The sequence below is a fragment of the Juglans microcarpa x Juglans regia genome, chromosome 7D, assembly GCF_004785595.1.
Source record: "Juglans microcarpa x Juglans regia isolate MS1-56 chromosome 7D, Jm3101_v1.0, whole genome shotgun sequence".
NCBI classification, from domain to species: domain Eukaryota; kingdom Viridiplantae; phylum Streptophyta; class Magnoliopsida; order Fagales; family Juglandaceae; genus Juglans; species Juglans microcarpa x Juglans regia.
In genome coordinates this window covers 21,395,327-21,411,344 of record NC_054606.1, presented here as the reverse complement: position 1 = coordinate 21,411,344, position 16,018 = coordinate 21,395,327, and the positions used below count along the sequence as shown (strand labels likewise).

The 16,018-nt window shown below is 33.6% G+C and overlaps 1 protein-coding gene across 1 annotated transcript; it reads right to left on the bottom strand.

Annotated features, from left to right (window-relative positions):
- Positions 1-1,561: 1,561 nt before the first annotated feature.
- Positions 1,562-2,955, bottom strand: LOC121238059 (histone H2B.2-like). The gene is made up of 2 exons (XM_041134917.1): positions 1,898-2,955; positions 1,562-1,672 (listed from the first exon to the last, which is right to left on the bottom strand). The coding sequence occupies exon 1, from the start codon at positions 2,854-2,856 to the stop codon at positions 1,957-1,959; it is 900 nt and encodes a 299-aa protein (XP_040990851.1). The 5' UTR covers positions 2,857-2,955; the 3' UTR covers positions 1,562-1,672; positions 1,898-1,956.
- Positions 2,956-16,018: the final 13,063 nt, after the last annotated feature.

Genomic DNA, 16,018 nt, shown 5'->3' with positions numbered 1-16,018 from the left:
ATTGAGTAGTGCTATTTCATACTCATTTTATCAGTTTTCTTTTGAAACTCAAAACTTGAATTTCAAATTTCATAATCTTCAACATATCTAATACGTGAATAATTAATTTTTTTTTATAATTTTTTCTTAAGTACAATTAGAATTTCTCTAATTAAAATCCCTTTTAAAAAATTTAATAATAAAAAATTATATCCTTAGATAGAGAATATTTAGGTGCAATTTAGATAGTGAGATGAAATGAGATGGTTTTAAATGAAAGTTGAAAGTTGAATAAAATATTATTAGAATATTTATTTTTAATATTATTATTGTTTTGAAATCGTTGTTTATTATATTTTATGTGAGAATTTGAAAAAAGTTGTAATATGAGGTAAGATGAGATGAGATAAAATACTTTTACTATCCAAACGATGCCTTAATTATTTAAATAATCACCCTTCAAAATTGTTTTTAACCCAATCGTTTTTTTCGATTTAGTTTTAAAATACCTTATATCCAACAGTCTTGTGCAATTTTGGAAGAGCAAAACATAGAGATATTTTAAAACATATAAATAATCTTTTTTTTTTGACAAAAAAATAATATAAATAATCTTAGTAAGTAATAAACCAAATGGTGAAATCATAATATATTTCTTAAGAATCTTATCAAACTTTTCGTTTGGAAAGTAAATTTAACCAAGTTCTCAAAAAAAAAAAAAAAAAATCAGATATATATTTTGAAGCATATTTTGGAAAATTAGGCTTTTGAAACGAAGGCCTCGATAATATATAAGTTCAATGTTCTATTGTTTTCAAACCACAAATTAATAAATCAATAAATTAATGAAAAATAGATAATTTATACAAGTCTAAAATAGACAAGTCTCATATAAATTTTATAAAAATATAAACTCTACCTAAACAAAATGTAAAAGAAATTATTTTTTATTAATAAAACCCACTTTTTTTTACAAATTTGTTTTTTTTTATAAAACTTGTATATTTAAAATTTTTACCTAACATAATTCAATTCAAATAGACCTTTTGCATTCCCACAAAAGGCATAAATTCTTGCCTATTTGTAATGGTTTTGTCATGATTAACACGAATCAAATCCCCTCCCACCGAAGTTTGCCTTAAAGCCCAGCTATCCTTCATTTGAATAAGAATTCTCTGCCAACTTTTCCTTTATCCAGGCAGGAATATATACCGAATTCTCTGCAATGCATCAGATTCACAATTGGGTCCAAAATACAAATTAAATTCATGGTAATAAAACCTTTTCTTTTTCACTTTCCTCTGTGCTAAATCGATTGGAATAATTGGAATAATATTAAAAAGAGAGGAAGATATTTACAATCTTAAATTATGTAAATAAAATATAAGATTCATCTGAAAAATTAATTTTTTAATAATAAATCTTATTTTTTTTTAAATAATTACGTAGAATTACTTGAAAGAGGGAAGAAAAACCACAAAACCCAAAAGATAGCAGTAATTTCTAAAAACCACAAAACCCAAAAGATAGCAGTAACTTCTCGGTCGGGGGTCCTTCCAGTACACCACCCTTTTCTCGAACACAATATTACAACATGAAAAAAGAAAGAGCCAACAAGATCACGTCCAACCTTGCCACAGGAAAATAGAAGAAAGCAAGCAATGCAAACAGAGAAAGCTTACGTACAAGCTAGTTCTAAAACAGTACCAAAATATATACTAGATAACTCAAAAAACCACAAAACCCAAAAGATAGCAGTAACTTCTCGGTCGGGGGTCCTTCCAGTACACCACCCTTTTCTCGAACACAATATTACAACATGAAAAAAGAAAGGGCCAACAAGATCACGTCCAACCTTGCCACAGGAAAATAGAAGAAAGCAAGCAATGCAAACAGAGAAAGCTTACGTACAAGCTAGTTCTAAAACAGTACCAAAATATATACTAGATAACTCAAAGCACGACGCATAAGAGAGGGCTACGATGATCTCTTGGTCTCTCGAGCAATGTAGGACATAAAGGAAGTCACAGCCTTAGACCCCTCAGCAATGGCATGCTTTCCAAGCTCTCCGGGTAATACCAGCCGCACTGCCCCTTGAATCTCCCTTGAAGATAGCGTCTTTCGGCTTGTGTACTTGGACAGCACCGCTGCCTCCTCCGTCAGCCTCTCGAACATGTCCTTCATCATATTATTCAAAACTGTCATTGCCTTTGACGATACCCTCAACTCTGGGTGCACCTGCTTCAACACCCTATACACATACCTCCTGTACTCATCTCCCCCGCCCTCTTTTCTCCTCCTCTTCCTCCTCCTCTTCCCTTCCCCTTCTTGGGTGCTCTTCGTTTTCTTTTTTCCCCCCTCTATTTTTGATGGCCCTTCTTGCTTTCCGGAAGTCATATTGGTGGGCTGTTTCTCTTTCTCTTCCTCTGGAACTTCAACTTCTGCTTGGTTCTCCTCTGGTGATTTGTCCTGGTTTTCTTCTTCTTGTTTTTCCTCCACCGGAGGTTGAACTGGCTGGTTTTCTTCTTCTGATTTTTTCTCTACCGGAGGTTGAACTGGCTGGTTTTCTTCTTTCGATTTTCCCTCAACTTGAACAGGCCGAAATGACTGGTTTTCTTGTTCCGATGATTTGTCCTCCACTAGTACTGGAATTTGAGCTGACTCATGGTTTCTTTGTTCTGACTTGTCTTCGACAGCAATGGTTCTGAATGGCTTTCTGCCTGAAGGAATAAACGTGTCTTCCTTTTCCTCATCTATTTCTCCAATCGTTGGCTTCTGAGCGCTTTCAACAACAGTGACTTGCACAATTTCTCGCACAAGTTTTGATCTGGTCGTCATCAAAGTGCCCATCACCTTAGGTGAACGCTTTGGAGCCATTATGCTTTCCCACAGTTATCCTTCTTCCTAAACTGATCTCCAGCTTCTCTCTCAGCAGAGGTGGGTAAGATCATTATGGCTAACAATATACTGTAATTGCATGTGCATTAATGGATATAAAAAGTGTTTTGGAGGGTTATAGTAGACGGACACGTGGAGGACAGGCGTCGATCACATTGTTTTACAACGCTGTGTGCATGGGGGTAGAAGTAAATGGAAATCGAGAGGTTTCTGGAGTCAGCATTCAAAAGATTCTGCAGCTCTCGAGACAATAAAAAACAAAAGAAAAGAATGAAAACATAATTGGATGTCGAGGAAGCACCATAAATCGGCCCACCCGATTCTTTTACATTACTGGGCTTCTGGGCTGGAGGTATTTAAAAGTTGAATTGCTCAAATTGTTCGGCCCAACAAAACTATGGGTGGGAGTAAATTATGGTTTTGAATTAGAATTATTCTGCACTCACTTTAACGTATTTTTTATACATTTTATCGAAATGATTGGTTAAAATAATTATTTTATATTAAAAAATTAAAATAGCCAATCATATTAATAAAATAAAAAAATCTAGTTTATTTAATTAATGCTGTATTCCACCGAAGCATGTTTATTTAATTAAAAAAAAAAAAAAACATGCTTCTAGTGCGTCTTAATTATGGTTTTTTTATTTTCTGCTTAATCTGGTTTATTGGGAAAAAAAATTATTCACTGGTAGAAAAAAGCAACCGCGCTAACAATATGAATTATGTAAAAGCGACCGCAGTTCTGTAATAAAAAATTGGGCAAAAATCCTTGTGTAAAGACATGAGTACCTGCCTCGATAAACAGTACCAAACCGGATACCATATATGCAGCTAGCTAGCATATAACAACAGTACTGCTCAGTACTACTCATGAGGAAGTAGTACTAATTGACGTACAGCATGCTAACATATATAGAAAAGGAAGTTGCTTAGAAATTAGCTAAGGCGAGGGCATTAAAAAAAAAAAAATTATTTGTGATGAGTTATTTTTATAAAAATAATAAATTTTTATTAAAATAAATATATCTTCTCTGTAAATAATCATTACTATCGCAAGTAATTAGTTACGTTTTTCTTATAAGGACAAGGGAAGCTTTTTGCCATGCCAACATTAATAATGTCGCATCTTACACGGAAAAGGTAGAGGATGATAGCTCTCATTTTCCCAATTCCCAACTACTCCAGCCACTTCTCTCTCATGACCGCTTCACTTGTATGTATGTTCTCCTCTACCCCCAATAAACCCCAAGGCTCCGCACTAATGTTTTGAATATTGTAGATGTCGTATTCATCAAAGTATTGAAATAAAATATTTTAATTCCAATATCGTTTTATCTATCGTTTCGTAATAGTCGATATATAAATAAATTATAAATAGTTTAGTCTGAATTGAAGGTCAAAACATGAACTTGTAATATGAAAAAAAAAAATTAAGACCGAAATATCGGCCGGTACACAGGCCGGTACAAGCCGAAATATTAGCCAGTACAGCCGGTACCGGCAAATATTTAGGCCGGTACAAAATATATATAGTACTTGTATCAGTCTAGTGGCCAGTATGATAAATACTGGCCGTATCGACCAGTATAGTACGGTATTAATAACAGTCCTCCGCACACCTTTGCACAGTCAGAGCTGGCAGTGGCACGTGACTCCAGGCATCACTGAAAATAAGTGAATGACTAGTCCACGTGCATTTTAGAATAACATATTTCCAAGGGAGGGATAGATAATTAACAACTACTGCTGCTCAAATGAAGAACTAAATCCCAATGCTTTTGGGGACATAATATGAGATATTTCCATTTTTTTTAATATATAAGAAATCCTAGCAAAATGCGCGCGGCATCAGATCGTTTTTGGGGGCAGCTCCCTTTTATTTTTCCTGTACTGGATGTACATTTAACTTGTGAATATCATTACATTAACAACATATACCAGTATAAGGTTTTTCTTCATAAAAGAAAAAGCTTCGTTTGGATTCAGAGATGAGATCTATGAGATGAGATAAGATGAATTGAGATATTTTATGAATAATAGTGAAATTTATAAGTTAAAATTTATGAATAGTAAGAAATAATAGTGAGATGAATTGAGATGATCTCTAATTCAAATCAGCTCTAGGGGCATCTCGTCTTAACGTGGTTCCGTCATTGCTTGATTGGAAATCTTATATATTTATATTTATATGTGTGTGTATATATATATATATATATATATATATATATATATATATATCGATCCTGCTAGCTGTGCAAATCAACCATGCATATATCGGCAAATTAAAGCTACTATATATGCATGGTTTTGATTCGATCCTATGGAACACATGATATCATGTTCCAGCTTCTATATATAACTTCCCGGCCAGGATTTTACCTCACAAAACTCTGTAGCACTACTAGATGCGGAAAGCAATGAATTAAAGTTGGCACGTGGTTGATTCATGAAAATGAAAGAAATTAATTAAATTCGTAGAAAAATGGAATATTGCAGCAAAGAACTACAAGATCGAGCATGCAGTAGTACCATACATGATCATGATCTGGCTGTTGATCATCGCAGTTATTGTAGCTAGCTAGTACTTATATAAGCTCTTAACCTCGATCAGATCGATTGAACATATATACACATGACGATCATATTATAGAAGATCAAGATCATCCAAATTAACATGATCAACTAATTAATAGTACAGAATATTATAATAAGCATAATATATAATTATTTCATACACTGGTACATCTCCTCTTAGCAGCAGCATGCAGGGACACAACCCTGGGAAATCCAAAACTTGATCGAAAGAAGGACTCCAACTCTTCACGCCTTGTGGTTTCAAAGAAGTGCAACGTCTCTGTCCATTTCCTCTTTTGCAGAAATGCTCGTGGCTGTTTTCGCGGTGTGGGTGGGCAGCTCTTTATGGTCGGAATTTGGTGATCCCGGGAAGTTGGTGTTCGACAACTGATTTCTTCATCGTCATCTTGTTGTTGTGGACCTTCAAGTTCTTGATCAAGTTTCGGTAGATGATCAATTTGCTCGGATACATGGTCCTTAGACATGATATTGGAAGTGCATTAAGCATGAACACGGAGCCAGGGATTGAGAGATCAGATAAGAGAGAGATAGATAGATAGATAGATAGATAGATAGCTAGAGAGAGAGAGAGAGAGAGAGAGAGATTAAATGATAATTGGTATATATCTCGAACTGATCTCCTAGCAGATATATATGAACATCTATATATATATGTATGCATTTATGTATTATATATTATATATTTGTGTGTGTGTGTGAAGATATGGTTGTATCTTCTAAAAATTCTTTACAATGTTGTTTGCAGTACTTTCTTCACTTGTATTATATTCCTTTTTTATAGGATCCGTTCCAAGAATATCAGCTTCTACTTTTCAGTCTTTCCTTCGTTTGGAAGATACCATCATGTCAAATGAATTAAACAGTCATTCTAACAAGTGATATGCAGTAGTACTGGTACCGAGTTCTGCTACGAACAATTATTTTTACATATTCTTTGTACACTTCATTGATGTGATTGACCAAAACAATTATTTTATATTAAAAAAAAGTGACACAACCAATTACATTAGTAAAGTACACAAAAAATATGTAAAAGTGACTGTAGAGAGAATTTTTAATATAAATATATATATATATATATTTATTTGAAGTGGGGGTTGTCTAATTTCTTGATTAAAATATAAGAAAAGTGGATTGTTTTGAACGATAAAGTCCAAGAAACCTAAAAATAAAAGAGTAGGTCTTGCTATGTTTGTGATCATAGGAAACATAAACGTAAGCTCATGTTGTTTGGCCTTATCGGATATTACTATAATTAGGTGACTTCAAAAATAGTGGCAGCTGTCGCCAGGTTCTTTATATATAGATATATAGATACATAAAACTCCAGAGCATCCCATGCATGGATAAATAAATACAATGGTCCCTCTTCTTCATCTGTCATTTCAGAACTCTCTGTTTCTTGCTTGTCTGTATGTATGAAACGGACGTAGCCGCATTGGATACCGTTTTGGACACTGCAAAAATAATTGAAGAAAACTTGACGGAGAGATCATCGACAGAGAGATAGACATGAGCTTTTTTATATATAGAATAGTGTCTTTTATTAATTCCTCACCTTCCTTGAGTTCCTTGGAAACCAAAAACACAGTTTAGGCAGCATGGACGGATATATATATATATATATATATATATATGGAGTTTTAGCGTGCGTAATTGTTGGTTGTTGTTTACGATCGAGTACTAAATGAAGCGTCGAAGAGTATCGTTGATGGGTGGTGCAAAGCTGCTTCTTCTGAAACGTAAAAAAGTAATTTGGACGATTACGATAAATCAAAAAGGAATTCACACATGCATGAAGCTGCTAGGTGAAACAAGACGAGGGAAATTATGTACGTACGCGCCATTAGTACAGCAGAGGCATATATAGGGGATACTCTTCGGCAGTTTCCTTTTTCATTTTCACTTCACGTGTTTTTTAACTTTGCCTTTACTTCCCGAATCTACAGCCTACAGGACGCAATTATATACAGAGACTCGGATTATATATATATATATATATATATATATATATATATCTAAAAGGAAAAGCCGAACCGACTGAAGAAGAACAGAAGAAAGGGAATGGAAGAATCAGAGTATGACCTTTTGATGCAACTGCTTTCGCATATGGATTAAAAGGTATAGAAACCGTAGACGCAAAGGTCGCCGGTTGCATAATTTTACCAAGATGTGTGAACCTATTGGCAATATCCAGTACTGTTGAGGAGACACTGGGCACAATGGAAGATCCAGACTCATTCTTGATGAGTTTTATACTGGGTATTGGATGTGGGGGGTTCGCTCGCTGTTTTTCTTTTCCTTTCTTCTTGCTTACGCTTATGGTTAGGTGTCTGCAAGAACTCTCTGGTAAGAAAATTAGGGATAGAATTATTAGTGCCTTTGATATATTCAATATCAAAATCGAAAACACTTAAAAAACATTGTCATCGTGCAAAAATATGTTTTGATGTAATGTTTTCAACATCTTGTTCTAAAACAAATTTGGCACTCATGCAATCAATACGAAGTAAAAACTTCTTATTTAACAAATCAGATTGAAATTTAGAAATACATAGTACTATAGATAAAATCTCTTATTTAATAGTACTATATTTTTCTTGTGCAGGATTCCAGGTTCCAGAATAAAAATGAACAACTTGTTCAGAAGAACCTGATGAAACAGATTGTTTCAGAATGCTACCATAACCAATGTTTGAGGCATTTGTTTCAACAATTTTAAATGAATTAGAAGTGGGGATACCAAGGCACGGAAGAGTTTTGACATGTGCTTTGATTTTTCTCACTATTTTAGTATGGATTTCTGTCCAAGGAGGAGGATTAGAAAGAAGTCGTTTGAACAAAAGAGGACATTGTTTCCTCATATCCTTGTAGAAATCAGCAACATAATTAAGAGATCTTAAGAACCTCTGTAATTGTTTTTTGTCAAGAATAACATCAGGGAATTTGTCGGCAAAATCAATGACTCTTTGGATGGGCCTGATTTTCCCTTCATATATATCATAACCAAGGAATCTGATCTTGGTTTGAAACAATTTGATCTTCTTCGCAAAAATGACAAGACCATTGAGTCTAATGATGTCTAGAAACGAGTTTAAATGTTTCCAATGTTCATCAATAGATTTGGAAAAACAAGGACATCATCTATATAGACGATGGTAAAAGCAGAGAACGAGTTGAAAACATCGTTCATAATATATTGAAACTCGCTAGGGGCATTTTTGAGACCGAATGACATCACATTCCATTCGAAATGACCAAAGGGGGTTACAAAGGCTGTCTTATACCGATTTGACTCAGCTATCTGGATTTGCTAAAATCCAGATTTGAGGTCAAATTTGAAAAAGACTACAGCATCACTTAACCTATGAATTAAGTCATTTTTGTTGGGAATAGGGTACCTAATCCACTGCAAGACTTTGTTCAGGAGTTTGTAATTAATGACTAGACGAGGGGTACCTCTTTCTAGTTCAGCATTTTTTCTGACATAAAAAGCTGGATAAGACCAAGGGGACTTGCTATCTCTAATTATGCATTTTTTCATAAGATCTGCAATTTCCTTTTTGCAGAATTTTAAAGTCTGACTATTCATCTGAATTGGTCTGGCTTTAGTGGGGATAGTGTTTTCATCAAAATTTTTGATATAGGGAAGAGAGACGATGTGTTTTTTCCTATGCCAAAAAGCATTTGGTAAATCAGAACAAATATAAAAAACCAAACGCTTGTTAAAATCATCAATTTTTGAAATTAAAATTGACGAAGATAGTTGTTCAGAAATCTTTTTGTACCTGATTTCCTGTTGGAGGAAATTCAGATGTTTTTTTTTGCAAAAAACAAAAATTTCAAACCTTTATCTTGATCGATCTCTTGACGAGATGCAAATTTAAATTTGACATTTTGACCAAAAGGGTCGGTAGTAATACCATCTTTTTCAATCAGAAAAAGATATAAAGCGGAAATAAATGGGATGCCTAAAATCACTTTGTTAGACATGTTTCTGACTAAAACAGAAGAGATTTTAAAGCAAACATTGTTTTGACAAACATGAGCGTTGTTAAGCTCATAAGTAATTTTCATCCGAGATTCATTTGCAGAAAATAATCTCTCAGAAGATTTTTCAAAATATTTACTAGGAATGAGTCCTTCCTGAATATAATTCAGGTCTGATCCGGAATCAATCATAGCAACAACAGAAAATTGAAAATCATGGGCGACCGATGGTAACCCTTGAAAACCATTTTGGAGGAACGGTATGATGGATCAGGCAAATCTGGTTATCAACAACTAACTCATGTTGGCTTGAACCAGAATCGTTTGTTTGCTCATTGTCAGAAGGAATATCCTGATCAAGTTGTTTATCGATTTTAAACACTAAAAATTCTTGTTTTAAAATCTCATTTTCAGACTTAAGGTTGTTAACCTCAGATCTGAGTTCAATGATTTCTTTTTTAACAAGATTTATTTCGTGTTGTAAGTCATTTGTAGAAATTTCCTTGGATTTTTTCTCTTGGAATCTCTCCAAGGTTTCTTGAAAACTAATCCTTTGTTTAGAGGACTCTGGTTCTTGGCGAACCATAGTCTTTCTTAACTTAAGAATATATTCTTCCTTAAGCTCAGGATTCGTTATTTGAGAAATCAAGGTTAGCAATAGGTTTTCTTGTTCTTCAGATTTAGACAAGACATGGATTGTCTTACCTTTTGTCTGGCAACAAGTATTATTACAATTGCAATCTAGCTTAGGACCAGTAGAATCTGGAGATTCAGTTTCTGAGTGATATTCTGAATCACTATAACTGAACTCAAGGATATCAGATGATGAAGACGAAGCTATTTCTAGGGTTTGAAATAGTTCTTCTTTATCATTGTTATCAATATTTAACTGATTAAGCTTCTTTTCTAATTTTTTATCCTTTTTGGTTTTCTGAGGGTATTTGTTAGCAAAATGTCTTGGATTGCCACAAATAAAACATTTTCCTTGAGAAGAATCTTTAGATTTCTTTTTCTTGGAAAATGGCTTAGAAAATAGTTTTTTATAAGTTTTCTTATAAAATTCATCACGGGGTTTTCTCCTAATACCACCATTGTGCTTCCTTTTAGAGGGAGCTATAGCAGGAAGTCCAAATTGTTCACAAAATGTTTCCATTTCGTATTTGACTTTCTTGCTATTTCTCATCTGCTCTCGAAGCATTCTTTGATCATTACACATACTAATACCAAATTTCTTGATTACTGCGCAAATATCACCATAGGTGTATGTGTCGTAATTAAGAGACCCAGCAATAGTAAGTTCATCCTTCACCTTGTAAGCGAACAAGCGAGGTAATCCATCAATAAATTTTTCCTTCTAGTAAGGCTTCTGGCTATCATCACGAAGCATTACTTTAGAAATAAAAACATCTTGGTACCATCTATAATCAAACATCTGATGACATCTAAGATTGTTCAACTGGTCGCTGATGCGGCTAGTTATGTCAGATGGTGTGCCCATAAAATGCTTTAAAATTGTATAAATCAAAGTATTAATTCCATCAGATTAGGCAGATATAATGGATTCATCAAAAATAGGTAACCCTTCATCATTACACTTGACAGCATTCTGAATGGTTTCCTTAGCATCTCTGGTTAGGTGTTTATCCCACCAGTTTTTCAAAATACCGGAAAAACCTTGTGTTAAAATCTTAACAATATCAGGTTGTCTAATATTCTTATTTACATAAGCATTTGCTACAAGAGACATTTTATTCATGGTATTCATGATTTCTTGTACAAAGAAACCATCAATATTCTACTTGTAGACCTTGTCGGCAGAGTAAGAAGATTGACTTTGAAAAACTTTTTCTTCAAATTGTAAATTAGGAGGAGTAGGCCTGGAATACCAGTTTTTCGTTAGACTCATTGGTTTGGGTTCTTTTGAAGAAAATCTGGCTATTTCAGGTTTTAAAACAATATCTTGAAAATTATTTTCAAGTAAATCAAGATCATTTTCTTCAGAAGAGTGATCGTTAGAAGACTCTTCTGTAGTTTCAACAAGAACTTCTTCTTCTATTTCTTTGTTAGACAAAGCACTAGTAGAAGAATGTTCTCTTTTCAGATCATTAAGCATTTGATCAATCTTATCTAAAGTCTTTGCCTGTGAGTTTTTAAAATCAATTTTGGCTCGACTTTCAGGTAAGATAATCAAAGGTTTTTCAATTGTTTTCTTTGGTTGATCTGTAGTCAGAACCAAAGAAATAGAATCAGGTTTTTCAACCTTTTCTTCAATCCGATCTAACTATTGTTCGATCGTATGAAGAGCAAGATTCACAAAGTTATTTTGAGAAATAACCTTTTTTGTTTTTTTTAGAATCTTATCCTTCTCCGGATCTCTGAAAACAGTTTCCGAGATTTTGAAAGGTGAAGCAGATATCTCAACCCCTTTATGGGTGATGAGAACAGTCTTCAAAGGTGGATGGCTATACTGAACTACCATTTTACCTTCTTCCTTGACAAAATCAGTTTTAACAACATTTAAAGTATTATTAGAAACATAAATATTTTCAACAAAATCAAAGAAAAGAATATGCTTTTGCTGCTTATTCATTTCTTCTTTCTATTTCCGTTTAACACGTTGTTTTTCTTTTTCAGAATACTTTGCATGGTAGGCTTTTCGCCTAACACTATTTTTTGAAAGTTTGTATTCTTCAAAAAGATAAACAAGATCAAACGCAAATGGTTTATTCAACACAGTTAAACTGTGATGAACTTGTGGTGCAACAGGAGCTACCATGTCTGAAGTAGTAGGTGATAAAGATGAGTCATCTTCTTTATCAGCTTCATTATGAATAGGCTGGTCTTTAGAGAACCCAGCATCCTGTGCAAAATAAAAAACAGAAGTAACTTGAGAGGACGTAGAAAGTCCTTCCAATTTTAAAACAGGATTAATAGGTTGGGCTATTTTAACAGAATCTTCCAGAAATTGTTTGAGATTTTGGTATCTTCTTACTGGAATTTCTGACCCTACAAAAGAAGAACTAGATCCAGCATAAGAGTTTCTTCTTAGCCCTGGAGATCTAGTTTGATCAAAACTAATTTTAATGGTTCCATCCAAATACTGTTGAATGTTACTTGGGTAACTGTCAACAGGGTTTCGAAGAATAGGAGGAGCCTCTTCTTCCAAAATCCATTCTTTGGGAAGAATTATATCTTTCCAAAAAATCATTTTTGGAATTGAAACATCCGCATCTGGGGTTAAATTCTGGATCAGAAGAGTTTTTCTCTGAATGAGTTTTGCAATAGTTTTTGGATTTAAACTCTTTTTTAAAAGAAGGTAATAAATCCTGTAGATCAAAGTAAGGGGTTTGCTACCCTTGAGCATATCATATCCAGAAGTTAAAATGTTTAGAGTCAAACATTTTGAAATATGTTCATCATCAAGAGCAAGTGTTAAATCTGGATAATAATTAAAATGGACTGGTCCATCAGTAAGGGAGGATTGGATCATTCCAAGAATACTTGTTTCAAAATTATTGAATCTGACATCCCTTAAACAAAATAATACGGATGCATTGATACCTCTCCTTGTTAAAGATTTGGTAGCAATTTGGACAGATCCAATATGGATATATCTAAATCTTGCTGCAAGAATTTTATCATCTGTTCTTTTGGGAAGAGATAACATTTTTCTTGAGTTTTGGAAATAGTATAAGTTTGTTCAACAGTACGCACGCAAAATTGTATGTGTAAAGATCTTTCAAACCAGTTGTTCGATAGATTGTGCTAACATCAAGTTTTGGAATCTTCCAAGATCTCAGCACAGGCGACTCAGTTGCTTCAAAAGTACAGTCTTCCTCATTAACTATGTTAGGCGGCATAGCCGACCTGGAACTAATTGTTGAATTGGATCTATTTATCCAACTCATTTCGTACTAGGACAACACCGACCGTCGCATCTCAGGAGTCTACGAACTTACCACTCTCGGCCCTCGGGTTTGAACCTATAGTGTGTATATATATATATATATATATATTCTACTCACCATCTTCATACCACATTTAATTTTTTTTTTCTCTTACCAATTGTGTGATGTATGAATGATAAGTAGAATAAATCAATTAGTTTAGGAAGAATAAAATCAAAAGAAATTAAAAAATAAAAATAAAAATAAATAAAAATAAGTGTGGTGTGTGATGTATAAGGCTAATGAGTAACAAAGTTCATACATACATATATATATATATATATATATATGAAGAGTGCTACATCCACAAAAAAAATTATACAAAAGTAATTCCACAAACTGACTTGGATTTATTTGATCAATTAGATCTATTTTACAATAAGAATAACTTTATAATTTGACGAAATACATCAAGTGCATCAGTTTGTGATATGATTTTGTATAATCTCCTTCTAGCTAGAATATTTTCCTATATATATATATATGAGTTATTTTCTTATCAAGTCAGTGTGTAGGACACATTATCTACATCATTTAAATGATAAGATTTAATTTATAAGTATTTTAAAACTTATTTTTCAAATCAAATTATGTCATATAAATATTTTAATAAATGTACTGCTCTACACATTGGCTTGAGAACATAACTTTTCTATATATATATATATATATATATAAATAAAAATAAAAGGTTGATGTTTCGAAAGCTTGGTGAAGAAAATTAATTTATGACACCACAAACTTAATAAGAACTTATGATATCAAATTCATATATAGAAAGGTTTAAAATTTTAATGATTGATTTATGATTAACTCATGTTGAGTTATTGTTACAAAAGTATTTGACAAAAACGTACATACTTTGTATATATGATATTATTTGTGTCAAAAAATTATCATAAAACGAAAAGCTAGCATATATGGAAAATGATTAATTAATTTTAAGTCTCAAGTTCAAATGATTAATTAATGAATACAAGTTATCAGTCTCATCAAATATAGCTCAATGAGTGATCGATGTCCAAAACTAATATAACTAGCAAGTGCACAAAAAAAAAAAAAAAAAGAAACACACGTTTAGAATTAAAATAAATAAATCTTAAGAAAAACAAATGAGACATTTTATAAAATTTACGGTCTACAAGTCGCAACATATATATGGTTCTCAATTTGAATCCGAGAAAATAAAAATCGATTTTTTTTTTTTATTTTTTTTATAGTACTTTGTCATGATTATTTTATCAAGTCACTGTTTACGAATGTGAAGCCTAGGCCCATAAACGAAAAATTCAGCCCACCTTGGAGAATCAAACGATGTCATTTAGCAGGTATTTCATCTACCTTCAATTCTTCTCCCACCCCCTGATGTTTACCCCCTTTTCTCTCCTCTGTTTTGCCGAAAATTTCTCCCCAATACCACTATCCCTTCTCAACAGTTCCTTGGCCTTTGTGGTTGGTTTTTCTTCTCAAATCTAAATTTCTCTCAACAGACTCATCTTCTCTTACTCTCTCGTACGGTGCTCATCTTCTTACAGGTCTCTCTCTCTCTCTCTCTCTCTCTCTCTCTCTCTCTTGTTCTACCATCTGACTGTGAACCCCACGGCCTTCACAGTAGACCCTCTCTCTCTCTTTCCACTGCAGATTTCTTGTGGGTTTGGTGTTGCTCACATATGTGTTTGTTCTTGGAGTTCTGAGTTGCTGAACGGTGGTAAAGCTTTTCTCCTTCTATGCTTCTCACGAACACACCCACATTCACTCCCATGAATTTCAATTGTGCACTCTGTGGGTTTTGGGGATTTTTCCTATATTTTGTGGGATTGTGGGTTGCTATTGAGAATCTCTCACAGCGGCAAGCCCCCTCCCATTTCTTCTCTGCTCACACAACACTCACTTCAGATTTTTACTCACAAATTCACTCATCACAGTTCATAATTGCTCTCTATTTTGCTCATCACGTTGTGCACTTCTAGATTCAAGAAATTGTAGACTCAGTTCACACTGGTAACACCCTCACTCAGTTCACATTCTTTTTCTCATTAATTAGCCATTGTGTTTTTTATGGTTTTACTTATTTAAAAATATTACAGACTCTATTGAGTATTGAGAGTGGTGGGATTGTAATTTCTTGGTTGGATGGAAACATGGATAGCCGGTGGTTTGGATAAATCGATACACGGGGTTTGAGTAGTGGTTGTTTTTGTACTGTTTGGATTGTATACTGACCGTTGGGGTGGAGGGTGGAGGGTGGAGGGTGGAGGTTAAATTATTTAGAGGTATATTATTGTTGTTTTGGTTGAGTTGTTGGTGGTTACTTTAAGCTATGGGCTACTGAAGTGGGGTGGATATATTGATTATTTGAGTTTGATGTTGGTTTTGGTGGATGTATAGGTCAATATTGAAATTGGTATATGGTATTCTGAGTTGGAGTGTGGGCCGTCTAGGTTTTTATGTGGCTGTTTGAGTTGCGTTAATTTGTTGAAATATGGTTTGAAATTATGGGTTTTAATTATTTAGAACGAAGTTGTGTTGTTGGTCATTAACACTTAGTGTATATTTCTTTTTTATAAATAGGTGACAAGTCTAATAAAGGTTGAATTCAAGGCATA